Below are 16,012 nucleotides of genomic sequence, written 5' to 3'. Positions count from 1 at the left end.
TGAAACTCCAGAAGTGTCACATCACACCTTGGAATTACTAAGATAACAGGCTGTGACAGGGCAAGGCCAGATGGCTATAGAAAACTAGTGGGAGATAGATATATTAGCTCCAGGTTAAACAAATCCCTGGTACCAGGATAAGTTAAATGGCAGCTGCTCCAGGTCAATTAAGACACCTGGGGTCAATTAAGAACTTTCCAGAAGGCAGGGAGAATGCTAGGTTGATTGGGACACCTGAAGCCAATCAGGAGCTGGCTGAAACTAGTTAAAAGCCCCCCAGTTAGTCAGGTGGGTGAAGCTGTCAGGAGCTGTGGGAGGAAGTTGTGCTGTTAGAGAGACTGAGCAGTATACACCATATCAGGCACAAGGAAGGAGGCCCTGAGGTAAGGGTGAAGTGGATTTTGAGGAATTGGGGTCTGCTGTGGGGAGGTAGCCCAGGGAATTGTACACATCCTGTTTCTAAAAAGTCAGCTACCATAGCTGATACTGTTAGGGTCCCTAGGCTGGAGCCTGGAGTAGAGGGTGGGCCTGGGCTCCCCCCTTTGCCCCTGCCTCCTGATTAATCTCTGAGACTGGGAGACAACAGAGACTGTGCAAGGGAGGATAGCTTCTCCTCATCTCCCTTGCTGGCTTATGATGAAAATGGCTCAGTAGAGTGTCACCCTTGTCTCTAGAGAGAGAAGGGTTACTTGGAGGGTCACAGTGAGCCTAGTTTTTTCACAGGCTAGTGAAAATCTTCAAGGAAATACGGGACCCATGGAGACAAGAACAGAGCTTTGTCACAAGGCATAGTTTGAGAGACCTGGTCAGGTGTTAATTAAAAGGCCTAAAGATGAGCATAGCAGAGCCTGCCAGTCGTCAAAAGTTGCCCCCAGGAAATTAAAATTGTATGTTGCGGTTTACCTGGCATATGCCCTGCCGATGGCAGTGGAGTTCTGAGGGAGCCACTGCTGTTTTCAAAGACAGTTGAGTTAAATTCTGTGAGAAAGTCTGGCCATCCTTTTCACATAAATGGGAAATATAAGTTGCCTAAAGCATGATGTATATTACAGACACTGGATTACATTTAATGTTCTCTATTTGAACTCAGAGTCTGTAATTAGCCACTGATGGGTTACAGCAGGATTTGGGAGAAGACTGCCTAAGTTTAATAATGAATCTCTCTTCCACATACACTGTGAGGATTGGGTAGAGGTTTACTAGGTGTATGTTGGGTGAGGAGTGTGCTTTGCATCGCCACCATTTTAGAAGGCATTACTTAAGGACAGTGGTAGTCAACCTTGCAGAAGTGCAGAGTCCTACCCTAAAATTTTGGCATCAAATGCCATCAGTCATCCCACTGCAAAGTAACATCCTGCAGCATTTGCAATATGACATTGCTTCATTGTAACATGGCATCATGTATTGATGAAGTCCTTTAACACATGGGTTCCACAGCCTGAGGACTGCAGCCCTAATGTGGGGTGTGAACAGGTCTAGCAGGTGGCAACCACCCTCCTTTTCTTTATGCCCGTCTGTGGTAACAGGGTCATGATATGAAGGAGGTGGCCTGACAGACGTTGCAACAGCACATCAAGGCATTGTCCATGACTGTAGCTCATAACTTGCCTCTCCTCTTTACCCATGCTCCTGCCTCTCTGACTGCTGGAAGCCAAGCTAAACTACCTTCTTTCCAAGCTGCTTGGAGAGCTATCACCCAGCCACCCAGATCCATCTGCATAGTGCTTCCTGCATTGTTTCTTGTGCATCAGGAGTTGGGGAGAACCTTCCTGTGATCAGTGCTCTCCTTGATCTGCTGGAGATTAGGCAGGATGAAAGGAGCTCTCATCAAACTGGTGGGCTACATATATTGTCCTAAAAACCAGTGTGTGGCTCTAGAGTCAAAGGTTGAGTGCTGCTGTTATAGGATCTTCCACAACAAAGGATATTTGATTTTCCCCTTTTAAAATGGTGGCCGTGGAGTATATTATGAACTATTTCTTAATTTATAAAGCACCTTTCCTAGGACTCCTTCCTTCTGTTTTATGCCTGTTGTGGAGTTGTTTATATATTGTACATTGTAGGTGGGGTGTGGTTTCATTTATGCATGCTGCCCATTTATGATTGTTTTTGGTGAAGGTACCTAGATGCTTTTGGGCATCCTCTAGGTGCCTGAAATATATGATGTGTTTTTATCAAGGCTCTTCAGTGCAACACCAAATATAAACAACTGTAAATTAAACGTGTCTGGATCAGACCTTATAAGGTGGATCTTAAAGAGATCCAGGCAACTTAGTTAGGGCTAAAATTTCAGTTTTGTAACTGACGTTGTTTGCCATTGAGTAGGCGATGGGTATGCAAATCCTGGTGTCTTGCTGCTGTGCGAGCTACAGGTGTTAACAGTAAATCTGGTTTAGAATGCAGAGAATGACAGCTGGAGCATGACCACACATTCAGATGGGTTACAGAACTGGATGTGTGTGTTTTTCATATCTCGGTTGGTTTTGGTATTAGCTTAGTTCTCTAGGCCTATGTTGGTGGTTGTTTGAGCTATTTAATTTCAGTGACTACAGAATGAGCGTTCCTTCCATGCATCTTTTGTGGTTCTCCACAGCCTCTTCTCCACTAGGTTTAAAGTATGAGTTTTAGGATGTTTTATGGGGAACTTCTCACCTTACTCATACCTCAAGTAGATTTTGTTGAATTTCTGTGCAAAAAGCCCTACAGGACTAGTCTTAGTGCAACTAAACCTATTTAGTCCCAAATCCTGGGCCTTTTGAAACTTAACAGCCAAGCTCCCATTCATTGATGTACCTGTAGCTATTTACACTTACCCACTAGAGCAGGGAAAAAAATGTCAAGAAAGATTTGTGAAATTCATGCAACTGAGTGCCATTAATTTTATTCACCAATATTTGCAAGCATCGTATCGTCAACCTCATGTATCCAAAAATCATTAGATTTCAAAAATAATAAATGTGGGGCTTTTTTATTTGCTTCCTGGATTTTGAAACTTTCAGATTCACATTTTCCAGCTTTTCTCTGCAACCACAGGAGCTAGAAACTTACTTATTTCTTTTTTAAGTGAAAGCAGAGAGTCTCACATAATCACTTGATTCCAGGAGCTGGGTGTCACAGGCTCATCTGAGCCAATGGAGCATCTAGTGAAACAAGCTCAAGAAGTCTCACAGAAGTCAAATTAATAGTCAACTCAGGATAGTCCACCTGGGCCTTACATTCCTCAAAGTAAACAAAACTCATTCACTGACTCAAACAAAAACGTGCAGAATTATCCAAAGAGGCCTGGTCAGGGGCTAAGTTAAGGAGCAATCCTTTCTCCTCTATCCCCGCTTCACCCAGAACTTTTTATACAACCTTCTGGGCCTTGATTGTCTTCTGCCTGCTCCAGCCTTTCTAGCCAGTGGAGGACAATACTTATTGGTTCTACCTGCAGCTGATTCTTCTTTATTCTCCATGAACCTCTGTATTGGCCACAAGAATGATTACAGAAAGCTAAAATCTTGCAAATATGTGTCCAGACACCCAGCACAAAATGTTTTTGATTTCCTTCCTCTGTTAATAAAACTTTCAGGTGCTGAATCAGGGAGCAGAAATAGTAGCATACAAGTTAGGTGAATAGTCACATACCATGAATTTGGAGTACTCAAAGACCTAGTTGAAAGAAATTGTTTGTGACCAATCCAGATCTGAAATATGCTTTTGCAGGGAGTGTCCATCAAATACCTTTGAATACAAATTAATGTGTAGAATTCAAAGTATATGCATGAATAATTATCCCAGCTTTACCTGCAAGCAGTGTTGTTCTGCTCTTCCATTTATACTTGATATTGTCACGTGGTGGACTGAGGGAAGTGTGTGTTTTTCCTTGGGACTTGGGGACATTTAACTTGCCTCCATCATCTCCTTAAATGTTTGTCACTGCTCACTTTCTTATGGCATGAAGTTAATGGGTTTGACCATCCCAATCTGTGCAGGGGAAAACCCCCCATTCAAAGCATTGAAGAAGGGGAGCACAACTTACTTCATACTGTTCCCAATAACTTCGTCAGCCATAAGTGGAATTTCATGAAGTAAATTGGTTCAAAAAATGGGAACCAGGCTAATGTCAATGCTGTAAATTAATTAAAAGTTAATGGAGGCAGCTATGATGTAAACGAATAACCCTGCTAAGTGAAAGACCAAGCAATCTCAGTCTGTCTATTTTGTCCAAGAGGAAACTAAGAAGTGAATTGATCATGGTCTAAAAGTAACTACATGGGGAAGAGATTTCTGATGGTAGGTAGCTCTTCAATCTGGTAGAGAAAGGTTTAACGAAAACCAATGGTTGGAAGCTGAAGCTAGACAAATTCAGACTAGAAATAAGGGTCACACTTTTAATAGTGAGGTTAATTAACCGGTGGAACACCTTCTTGAGAGAGATGTTGGATTCTCTATCATTTGCATTCTTTAAATCAAGACTGGATAGCTTTCTAAAAGACGCTGTAGCTCTAAGAGATGTTATCGGCTTGATGCAGAAATGACTGTTTGAGATTCTGTGGCCTGTGTAATGCAGGTCATCAGATATGATGATCCCTTCTGGCCTTAATCTCTATGAATCTATGCACAAACAGACTTGATGATCCTATTTTTCGCAATAACCTTTCACAGCGCAAGTTCTCTATGTACCTGCATTCTGGGGAGAGAACAGAGCTATTTCCCTTTCACTTGCATGCATGCTTTTTGGTGTATGATTCACTTCAAAGCAAAGATCAGTAAAAGAGAAGGTTTTTTGTGTTTGCAAAACCAGAGGTGCCTGGGATGCAAGTTCCAGTTTGCTGGAACTCCCAAGTTTGAGAAACGTGAGGGGGCATTTGCCCCATTTCTAGCTGACATGCATCTCCATAGCCCCGTCACACTCCTCTGTCATCCATGCTCTTTGGGCTTTTCTCTGGCTTGAGATGAACATAGCCAGAGTCACAGCACCTGCCACACTTGAAGAGAGGCCACTCCTGTAGACTTCCTCTAACTGAGCAGCTCAGGTGCACCCCCCCCCCCCGGCACCGTCCCTCTCCTCAAAAGGATCCTTTACTTCTCCTCTGAATGGATGAATTGTAAGGCAGGTGTCTAAAACCTTTTCATTCTGTAAACCACCTCTTAAATAAATGTTTTAGACCTCCACTGCCATTCACGATTGCATAACTTCCTGATGACCACTACCACGATTGCTGCTGACATGCAGAAATAATGCTAGGGAAGTATTTCATGCATTTTGTTCTCTCTTTCTTCAAAAAGCACAGAACACTTATTGCACTAAATGCACTGCCTGCTCCACAGCTCTCCGTTTATTCCCCCTCCCAGCTGTGCTGGTACTCTCTCTCTTTCCCTGCACACGTTTCTTTGTCTACGGCTACACTGCACAGCTCCTGCGGCAGCGTCTGGGGTATGTGTGGCTACGTGCTGCAGTGAAAGCAGGCTGCACCCACACTGCAGCATGTAGCTACCTGTGTCGGAGAAAGGCTTCAGCAGCGGGGAGCTCTCAGAATCTTTCCCTGCTGCCTCCCTGCTCCCAGAGTCTTTCCTCACCACTGGAGCTTTCCCTGCAGCGGGTGAATACTTCAGCAGCTGGATGCTGCATTGCTAAAAATAGCAGGGTAGACATGGGAGGTGCTGCTTGGGCGTGTACAGAGCTGTGTAGGGTCTATACCCAGATCCTTAACCAGAGGGTTCTGGCATGTCTCTACTTGCCTAAGCAGTGCCTCACTGTCTACACTGCTGTTTATACCCATGGCATGTATGTATTCTACGTGCCGCCGAAAGGAGTCTGCAGTGTATACGTACCTTTTGCCACCTGTTCCATTTCCCTTCCTTTCCTTCTGCACATGTTTTCTTGCGCCCCTGGATATACTGGACCAACTCCAAGATTATCTTTAGACTTTTCTGTGCATTCAGTATGTCTCTGTTAGTGTTGTTACTCTGCCTGTTTTCATTTGTATATAATAACCTTCAATAAAGACAGCAGTTAAAAAACCCCAACAGTCTAGGATTATTTAGCTTGGCAAGACGAAAGAGAGGAAATATAACAGGTCTGTAAAATGATGACTGGCTACTCCCGGGGTAATTCTGCACCAAAAAATAAATTCTGCACACAACATTTTAAAATTCTGCAAAATTCTGCTTATTTTATTTGTCAAAAGAACACAATATAATCATGCTGGTTTCAATTATTTTGTTTGTTTATTTAAACTACAATACAATGGATGGAGAATGGGAGTGGGGAGCATTGGAGGAAATCTCCAATCCCCTCTGTCTAATAGTAATGTGGCTAGAATTGACCCTTTACTTCTAGTTATTAGTCAACAAATAGATGCAGCCATATGCTCAGTGCCACATCATAGGCAACCGAAGAACAAGTGAGGGCTGGGAACTCAAACTCACAATTTATATTGCAAAAAGAAAAGGAGTACTTGTGGCACCTTAGAGACTAACAAATTTATTTGAGCATAAGCTTCCGTGAGCTACAGCTCACTTCATCGAATGCATTCAGTGGATTCACGAAAGCTTATGCTCAAATTTGTTAGTCTCTAAGGTGCCACAAGTACTCCTTTTCTTTTTGCAAATACAGGCTAACACAGCTGCTACTCTGAGATTTATATTGGCTACTGACCATCTCCAGGAAGGTCAGTAGCAAGCAGTTCATGGAGCACATTTTGATAGGAAATTTTTTCAGTCCAAAAACTTAAACCAGTTCGAATCCCTAAAGCAACATAAGCATGTGTAAGGCCATACTGTCCTTGACCATAAGGCTCCTTCACACCACTCTGGCAATGTAAAGAAGCCTTACATTTTTTATACCTGTTTTATACTGCTGGAGGAATTCACTAAGCAGGCAGGCTGCTACATTCTTCTCTGCCTGAGGGGACAGAACCTGCCCCAATCCTATCTCCTCAGAAAACACTCAAAGCCCTTGCCCTCCATGCCAAGCATGCTGCAATAGTGAGCAAGAGGGACAGAGTGTGTGTCTCGCTCTCTCTCACTCTCACAACTGCCCAGCCCCACCCCCTGACAGTGATTTACCTCTCTCCTGGCTGCTCTGGGCGTCAAATTGACCTGCCTGCACTGCTGGGGAGGGGCGTGTGACCGGTCTTGCAGCTCCCTTTGCTTCCCCATCAGAAGTAATTTTTCTGTGGGGAAGCAAAGAAATCTGTGGGGGCCATGAATTCTGCGCACATGAGTGATGCAAAATTCCCCCAGGAGTAACTGGTATAATGAAGCCCATCTGATTCTTTATCTCTTATTGCTGTCCCATATCACAAGGATAGGCCACTCAGTGAAATTCAAAGACAACCAATGTATATTTCAGAGTGGAAATACTTTATCTGCAACATATAATTAACAAGTGGAACTCACTGCTGCAGGATTTTAAGACAAATATAACCTACTGACTTTCTTTTAAAAGGTAAGATTTAAAATAATACATGTTCAAAGAGAACAGAGTGCAGTTACAGCTGTAAGACAAAAATTGCAAAGGTTGCTGATCCTCATGCTTAGGGCATAATATAATCCCTGGCTGTGGGTTGTTAAGAGCGAATGGTACAACCTTATCCAATTTTCCAGATGCATAGTTAATTTATTTCCCTTCTCTGAAGCATCCAGGAAAGGTCACACGCAGAAGCAGGTCTCATACTAGAAGTCGACCTGTCAGGTGTTCCACTTCTAGGGATTTGTAAAGATCTTTCCCAGTCATCTCTATTCTGTCATGCCTCCACCTGTGGCCCCAGGAACTGATGCCCCTCCCACCTTAGCCGTTTGCAAAGGTAGAGTTTTCAGTGTAGGAGTCCTGTTTGGCTGTAGTGTCGAATGGCAGAGTGACCACTTGTACCAGCACTTGTTTCCCCTGCTAGGTCATGTTTCAGCCTTCCCCTCTTAGCACCAGAAGAGCTAATGCACAGTACATCCCCAGATTGTACAGGCAGGCACATGAGCACCAGGAAATCATCAGTGCACGCAGCTAGAGGGGAAGAGAATGACCCCCAGCCCATTTCCTTCTCCTTCAGTAGTCAAATAGTACAACTCTGAGCAGCAGAGGTGGTGAGATCAACAGCGTGTCTGTCAGCAGCAGCAAGGTAAAAGAAGATGTCGTAGCAAAACGGTTAGCAGCAGCAATGGCAGAATGAGAAAAATCCATCGTGAGCTCCTGCTGCGCTGTGTTCAGCCTGGCTTGCCGATCCGGGAAGCAGAATAAAACCTCATCTCTTTTGTGCACCTGGAAATGCACAGAGCCTGTCTTTGTGCATGAGAAAAACAGGAGCTATTGGTCTGGAAATCTGCAGCAGATGTGGGGCAAAGATGGAAACTGGTGAGCCTGCCCTTCATCTGAAGTTAGGGGCCTGCTTCCTTCCCAGCATATTCAGCTGTGACAATCCACCTGTTTGCTTTTTTTAAGAAATAATGACGCTAATGAGTATTTAGACAAGGATCCAACCCCTGAGTCACTATATAGTAAATGCAGCTGCAGATCAGCTGTGACTCTTAGAGCCCCAGCAGAGGGAAACTCAACTGTATAACTTACCTTGCCCTGTGCCCCTTACAGAGGCAGGTTTTCACAACTAGTCTGATGTCTCTCTTCACAGCTGTTCCTCCAAAACTGAAGAAACTGAAAAGCCCAAATGTTCATGTTGGGGAAAAGATTTCGCTGAAATGTGAGGCTATGGCAGGGAATCCCCAGCCCGCCTACAAGTGGTATAAAGATGGCAAAGAACTGAAGAAGAGCAAGGACATCCGAATAAAATACGGGAATGGCAAGTAAGTATAAAACTTGATTGCTTTGCACCATAATAATTAACAAATGTCTGGTATAAATGTCATACATCAGACTGCCTCTTGTCAGCATTCAAGTAGCTGTTTCTATTTATCCTGCACCCATATCCCCTTCTGCAGGGATGCTGCTGTCAGATTTCACAAGGTAAGTTGGTCTGGGTTGGTACTTGGGCAGGAGACCACCAAAAAATTTCTACAGTGCTGTAGGTGGCATCCTGTTTTCAGAGTTAGTATTAACTGAGGTCCTGAGATGGTGTTTGAGAGCACTGTGCTGCTGGAAGAATGAAACTGACCACTTGCAATCATTTTTACAAGAGTAGCATTATGAACCGCAGTGTCCTGGGCAAATTCCATTTCTGATTTCCTAAATTTGACTTGCTGTTTCAATTGGATGTACTATTCCTCTTTACTTCCTCTCCTAAACTGTTGTGTACTGCTGCAGAACCTTCCTGAGTAGGAGAAGGGCACCGGGGTTCCACCTGCATAGCTCCTTTCCTGGGGGGAGAAGGGTGGAGGAGTTTATGAAGGCTAGTGCTGAGAGCTCTCTTGCTGGGCTATTAAGCATCACAGAAGTCTTCTAAGTCCCAGCGCTGGAGATTAGTAGGAGCATTGCCAGCAGACCAGGGGAAGTGATTATTCCCCTCCATTTGGCACTGGTGAGGCTACGTCTGGAGTATTGCGTCCAGTTTTTGTCCCCCCACTTCAGAAAGAATGTGGACAAATTGGAGAGAGTCCAGCGGGGGGCAAAAAAAAAATGATGAGGGGGCTGGGGCACATGACTTATGAGGAGAGGCTGAGGGAGCTGGGATTGTTTAGTCTGCAGAAGAAAAGAGTGAGGGGGGGATTTGATAGCTGCTTTCAACTACCTGAAAGGGGGTTCCAAAGAGGATGGATCTAGACTGTTCTCAGTGGTAGCTGATGACAGAACGAGGAGTAATGGTCTCAAGTTGCAGTGGGGAAGGTCTAGGTTGGATATTAGGAAAAACTTTCACTAGGAGGGTGGTGAAGCACTGGAATGCGTTACTTAGGGAGGTGGTGGAACCTCCTTCTTTTGAGGTTTTTAAGGTCAGGCTTGACAAAGCCCTGGCTGGGATGATTTAGTTGGGGATTGGTCCTGCTTTGAGCAGGGGGTTGGACTAGATGACCTCCTGAGGTCCCTTCCAACCCTGAAATTCTATGATTCTATGAAGGTGGGAATTAAATCCTTCCTGCCTTCCCTTGAAATTGCTGCTTCCTTCTCTTATCTAATCCTTTTCAATGCAAAGAGGAAACTGGTCTCTTGTTCTACCTCTTTTGTCCCTTACACATATAGTAGCTAATTCAGAAGGTTCAACAGCTGTTTTCTCCTAGTGTGGCTAAAGGTGATGATGAGAAAACCATCTTCCTAGTTCTGTAGCAGGGGAAGGGATGGGGTTCTCCAGGGGTCCCTTTGGACAACACTTGGTACATCTGGGATGAAGCTCTTTTAAAGTGGAGTCAGTGTTGAGCCAGCCAGGGGCAGGTGGAGTTGGGTAGCCGGTGCGAGGATGTGTGTTGCACAGTCGGTGATGCTTGGTATCTCCGATCAACTCCAGGGGCCAGAAGCCTGGGCTGCTCTAAGGCCAGCATTGTCTATTGCATAGCACCAAGCAGGGTGAGAAGATGAACATGTGGATCCTTCTCCAGTGAAGTGGCCACAGTGACATCCCCCTTTGCGCCCATTAAGGGTTTAATGCTGCAGAGGGAAGAGTCATAGTTTCCTGCCCTATATAGATGGAGGCATACCCATGTCAGGAGATATATCAGCTGCCACTAAGGGTGATGGGCCTGGGGACCCTGCCCCCCCTTTTGTGCTGCAGGAAAGAATTCTCCTGCCAGGCCACAGTTCTGTCATGTTAGCCTCTATCCCAGTGTCCTGGAGATAAGAGTCTTTCTATGGGTGGGAGCCCTGTCCCTCATCGGCAGTGTGTGTAAGTGATGCAGCCTGAGTCTTGTGAATCACGTGCAAGGCACAATGTGGACCCAGCCCTTTAAGAACGAACTGCTCCAGCCCACCTGTGCCCATTAACAGCCTTAATGGGCCCTGCTGTAGGACAGGTGTCCCCTATAAAGGGCAGCAGGAAGTTGCAAGTTCAGGAAGCTGTAATAGATAGTGAGGAAAAATTCTTGCAAGGCAGACCCTGAGCTTGGGGGAGCTGTCCCAACTAGGAGGGCTGGAAGTAGCCTACTGAGGTAGGAAGAAGACCCTTATTCTAGGGGAATTTGGAAGTCGTAGCCTGAAGACTAAGCTCAGGCCAGGTAAAGCCTGGCAGTGGTGATTCAATTGGCACCCAACTGTGGGAATGAGAATCATGGATGATTAGGGTTGGAAGGGACCTCAGGAGGTCCTCTAGTCCAACCCCCAGCTCAAAGCAGGAACAATCTCCAACTAAATCATCCCAGCCAGGGCTTTGTCAAGCCTGACCTGAAAACCTCTAAGGAAGGAGATTCCACCACCTCCCTAAGTAACCCATTCCAGTGCTTCACCACCCTCCTAGTGAAAGTTTTTCGTAACATCCAACCGAAACATCTCCCACTGCAACTTGAGACCATTACTCCTTGTTCTGTCATCAGCTACCACTGAGAACAGTCTAGATCCATCCTCTTTGGAACCCCCTTTCAGGTAGTTGAAAGCAGCTATCAAATCCCCGCTCATTCTTCTCTTCTGCAGACTAAATAATCCTAGTTCTCTCAGCCTCTCCTCGTAAGTCATGTGTTCCAGTCCCCTAACCATTTTTGTTGCCCTCCGCAGGACTCTTTCCAATTTTTCCACATCCTTCTTGTAGTGTGGGGCCCAAAACTGGACACGGTACTCCAGATGAGGTCTCACCAATGTCAAATAGAGAGGAATGATCACGTCCCTTGATCTGCTGGCAATGCCCCTACTTATACAGCCCAAAATGCCATTAGCCTTCTTGGCAACAAGGACACACTGACTCATATCCAGCTTCTCGTCCACTGTAACCCCTAGGTCCTTTTTCTTCAGAACTGCTGCCTAGCCATTCAGTCCCTAGTCTGTAGCAGTGCATGGGATTCTAAACTGGGAGGAGAGGTAGATACGCTGGAGGGTAGGGATAGGATACAGAGGGCCCTAGACACATTAGAGGGTTGGACCAAAAGAAATCTGATGAGGTTCAAGAAGGACAAGTGCAGAGTCCTGCAGAGCCCATGCACCGCTACAGACTAGGGACCGAATGGCTCGGCAGCAGTTCTGCAGAAAAGAATCTAGGGGTGACAGTGGACGAGAAGCTGGATATGAGTCAACAGTGTGCCCTTGTTGCCAAGAAGGCCAATGGCATTTTGGGATGTATATGTAGGGGCATTGCCAGCAGATCGAGGGACGTGACCGTTCCCCTCTATTTGACATTGATGAGGCCTCATCTGGAGTACTGTGTCCAGTTTTGGGCACCACACTACAAGAAGGATGTGGATAAATTGGAAAGAGTCCTGCGGAGGGCAACAAAAATGGTTAGGGGACCTGGAATACATGACTTACGAGGAGAGGCTGAGGGAACTGGGATTGTTTAGTCTGCGGAAGAGAAGAATGAGGGGGGATTTGATAGCTGCTTTCAACTACCTGAAAGGGGGTTCCAAAGAGGATGGATTTAGACTGTTCTCAGTGGTAGCTGATGACAGAACAAGAAGTAATGGTCTCAAGTTGCAGTGGGGGAGGTTTAGGTTGGATATTGGGAAAAACTTGTTCACTAGGAGGGTGGTGAAGCACTGGAATGTGTTACTAAGGGAGGTGGTGGAACCTCCTTCTTTTGAGGTTTTTAAGGTCAGGCTTGACAAAGCCCTGGCTGGGATGATTTAGTTGGGGATTGGTCCTGCTTTGAGCCAGGGGTTGGACTAGATGACCTCCTGAGGTCCCTTCCAACTTTGATATTCTATGATGATTCTTCCTTCCTAAGTGCAGGACTCTGCACTTGTCCTTGTTGAAGATCATAAGATTTCTCTTGGCCCAATCCTCTAATGTGTCTAGGTCCCTCTGTATCCTATCCCTACCCTCCAGCGTATCTACCACTCCACGCAGTTTAGTGTCACCTGCAAACTTGCTGAGGGTGCAGTCCACGCCATCCTCAAGGTCATTAATGAAGATATTGAACAAAACCAGCCCCAGGACTGACCCTTGGGTCACTCTGCTTGATATCAGCTGCCAACTAGACATGGAGCCATTGATCACTACCTGTTGAGCCCGACAATCTAGGCAGCTTTCTATCCACCTTATAGTCCATTCATCCAGCCCCTACTTCTTTAACTTGCTGGCAAGAATACTGTGGGAGACCATACCAAAAGCTTTGCTAAAGTCAAGGAATAACACATCCACTGCTTCCCCTTCATCCACAGAGCCCGTTATCTCTTCATAGAAGGCAATTAGGTTAGTCAGGCATGACTTGCCCTTGGGGAATCCATGCTGACTGTTTTGATCACTTTCCTGTCCTCTAAGTGCTTCAGAATTGATTCCTTGAGGACCTGCTCCATGATTTTTCCAGGGACTGAAGTGAGGCTGACTGGCCTGTAGTTCCCAGGATCATCCTCCTTCCCTTTTTTAAAGATGGGCACTACATTAGCCTTTATCCAGTCTTCTGGGACCTCCCCCGATAGCCATGAGTTAATGGCGAATGGCTCTGCAATCACATCCGCCAACTCGTTTAGCACCCTCGGCTGCAGTGCATCCGGCCTCATGGACTTGTGCTCATCCAGCTTTTCTAAATAGTCCTGAACCACTTCTTTCTCCACAGATAGCTGGTCATCTCCTCCCCTTGCTGTGCTGCCCAGGGGAGAGAGACACAGAACTGGGGTTGGGGCCTGGAAGGTCAGACTGTGTAGGGACTAAATAAACTGAGACTTCCAGGAGGGGAATGTTTTCAATGACCTTTGGACTGCAGGTGCATGCTTGAAGAAGCCCCTGCACCAGGGGAGACTGGCAGGGTGCAGTAGACTTTGTTTGGGAGGCAGCTGCCCTGGTGCCCAGCTCTTTGCTTTTTTATAAATATATAAAATCAGGAAGGGGCTTCTCTGACCATTGCCACACGCCTGCCCAGCTTGCTGGATAAATACCCACCTGCTTATGCAGGCGAAGGGCAAACTCTCAGAGGCAGTAAACCACCACTTTTTTTTTTTGTATTTCTCTGTGCAGATGCTGTAGGTGAAAGGGAGACGCTATGGCATGGGCCAGTGAGTGTCTCATAGCATCTCAGTGTGAGAGGTGTGGAGGTAGTGGGAGCTCTGTGAGGAAGAGGGGAGATGACAGTGCCTTCATACCCAAACACTGTGGTTGAACACAACACACACAAGGCCTGTCTGGTGATCGGATCATCTTGCTCCCAGCCTTGCCTTCCACCTAGAACCCCTCACAGGTTTACTCTGACATTGCTTTCCTAAAGGTTCACCATATTGTGGAGAAGACTTTTTTCCTGTGGGGAAGAGGTCCTTTACACACTCTGCTCTACATATCCTGTGTAGGAGAAGAACCTTCCCCGCAGCAATCCTATGGTCTGTGCAATAGGCTACCAAACTAGGCAAACTCATTGTATTATAACCATTCTGTATTTGGTGAGAACTTCAATGTAAAGATCTTTATCAGCCACCATTATTGCTTCTGCTATGAGACTGCCTACTCCTTGGGCAAATCTTCATCTTTCTGTACCTCAGTTTTCCTGTAAAATGGGGATAATTACACTGACCTTTGTAAAGCACTTTTGAGATCTGATTCAAAGCTCTACAGAAGCTAGTTGTGGTTTATACATGCATGATAACATTTAGGGGGTCCCATGACACCAGACAACATATCCACCTGCATAATTTATTGGAATGAATAGAGTAGGAACATTGATTCATTTTATGCAACATCATGGAAGTATTGGATGTAAAATATTTTCCATGACATTTTCTCCATGTATAATCCTTTACATGACAGAACATCTGACCTATAAACAGGAAATAACTGTAAAGAGTTGGCAAGAGACCGCAGCTATGGAGAAGCTTTCTCTTCTAGGAAGGCTTGGGAATGTGGTAGCAGAACAACACGCCCCGCAGGCACTGATTCATAATGATTTGACAATTAGTCATTTTTCAGAGCAGTGTTGACATTTGATGTATCACGTAACTCCCCAAGCCATCCATTTCTGACTTTGTATGTCCTGACACAGCTGACAAAGAAACAGCCTATAAATCTAGGACTGTTTGGTCACTTGGAAGTCTGAAAGTTAATTTTCTGCTACCATATCCAATGCATAAGAGTGTGAAAAATATTACATCTATCCTTATTAGGGCAGGTATAGTATTAATTTTTAAAATTAGAAGTGACTAAAAGAAATCAATGACAACACATTGAGCCATTTTACCACATTACAATGTTGATTACTTGCCATTAGAACAATTTTAATCCTTTAGATTTCAAAATCACCTCAAAAATTATTGGTCTCACTCATCACCGATCTTTCTGTGATTAATGTAACACCTCCTTGCTATGGAAAGTTACAGAGTTGGTCAAGAGAGGGCGTTGAATGGACTTATTAACACAATCAAACCGTGGCACTGTAACCAGCCTCTCTGTAATTGCATATGCATACAGTCACACAGGGCAGATGGTGTTGGCTGTGAATGGACTTGTGTTAACAGGGGTCTAGGATGTTATGTAGAAATTACCAATGAACATCCTAGGTAGGCAAGAAGGATTTATATGGCCCTTTTTAGTGTAGTATCTGAGCATGTCACAATCTTTAACTTATCCTCACAACTGGCCTGTGAGGTAGGGCAGTGCTGTTATCCCCATTGCACAGCTGGGAGAACTGAGGCCCAGAAGGATTAAATGACTTCTCCATGCTCCCCACAGAAGATCTGTCTTGGAGCTGGGACTCCTATGTATCAGGCTAGCACCCTAACCAGAGATCTCTTCCTCCCACCGGCTGTAACATCTTCCTGCTGCTGTCCCTGACCCGAGAGCCCTCTGCCTCCTGCCTGGCACCCTCTGACAGATAGTGAAGCTGGCTTGCTGGAAGAAGGTGGTTTCCCACCTACCCAAAGAGTGCCTGGGTAGCATGGTGATGGGTGCCCAGTAATTCCTGAAACAGAAGTAAAAGTGTGAGGAAGAACCAATCCTCTTCCCTCAAGACACTCCTGTCAAGTAACAATGCTGCATTTACTAGTTTCCATGGCACCAAGTTGGGCTGCGGCCAGTGACAGGCCAGAAACA

General features: G+C 45.4%; 1 protein-coding gene across 2 annotated transcripts in view; it reads left to right on the top strand.

The window, feature by feature from the left end:
• The window catches only part of NRG2 (neuregulin 2), a 317,255-nt gene that overhangs the window by 187,076 nt on the left and 114,167 nt on the right, over positions 1-16,012 (top strand). For both annotated transcript variants that reach the window (XM_073356050.1, XM_073356049.1), the window contains one exon: positions 8,610-8,781. In XM_073356050.1, coding sequence (XP_073212151.1) covers positions 8,610-8,781 — 172 coding nt within the window. The remainder of the gene's footprint in view (positions 1-8,609; positions 8,782-16,012) is intronic.

This window comes from Lepidochelys kempii, chromosome 8 (genome assembly GCF_965140265.1).
Source record: "Lepidochelys kempii isolate rLepKem1 chromosome 8, rLepKem1.hap2, whole genome shotgun sequence".
NCBI lineage: Eukaryota > Metazoa > Chordata > Testudines > Cheloniidae > Lepidochelys > Lepidochelys kempii.
Note: the sequence above shows the minus strand (reverse complement) of the source record. Positions and strands in the feature narration are given on the sequence as shown.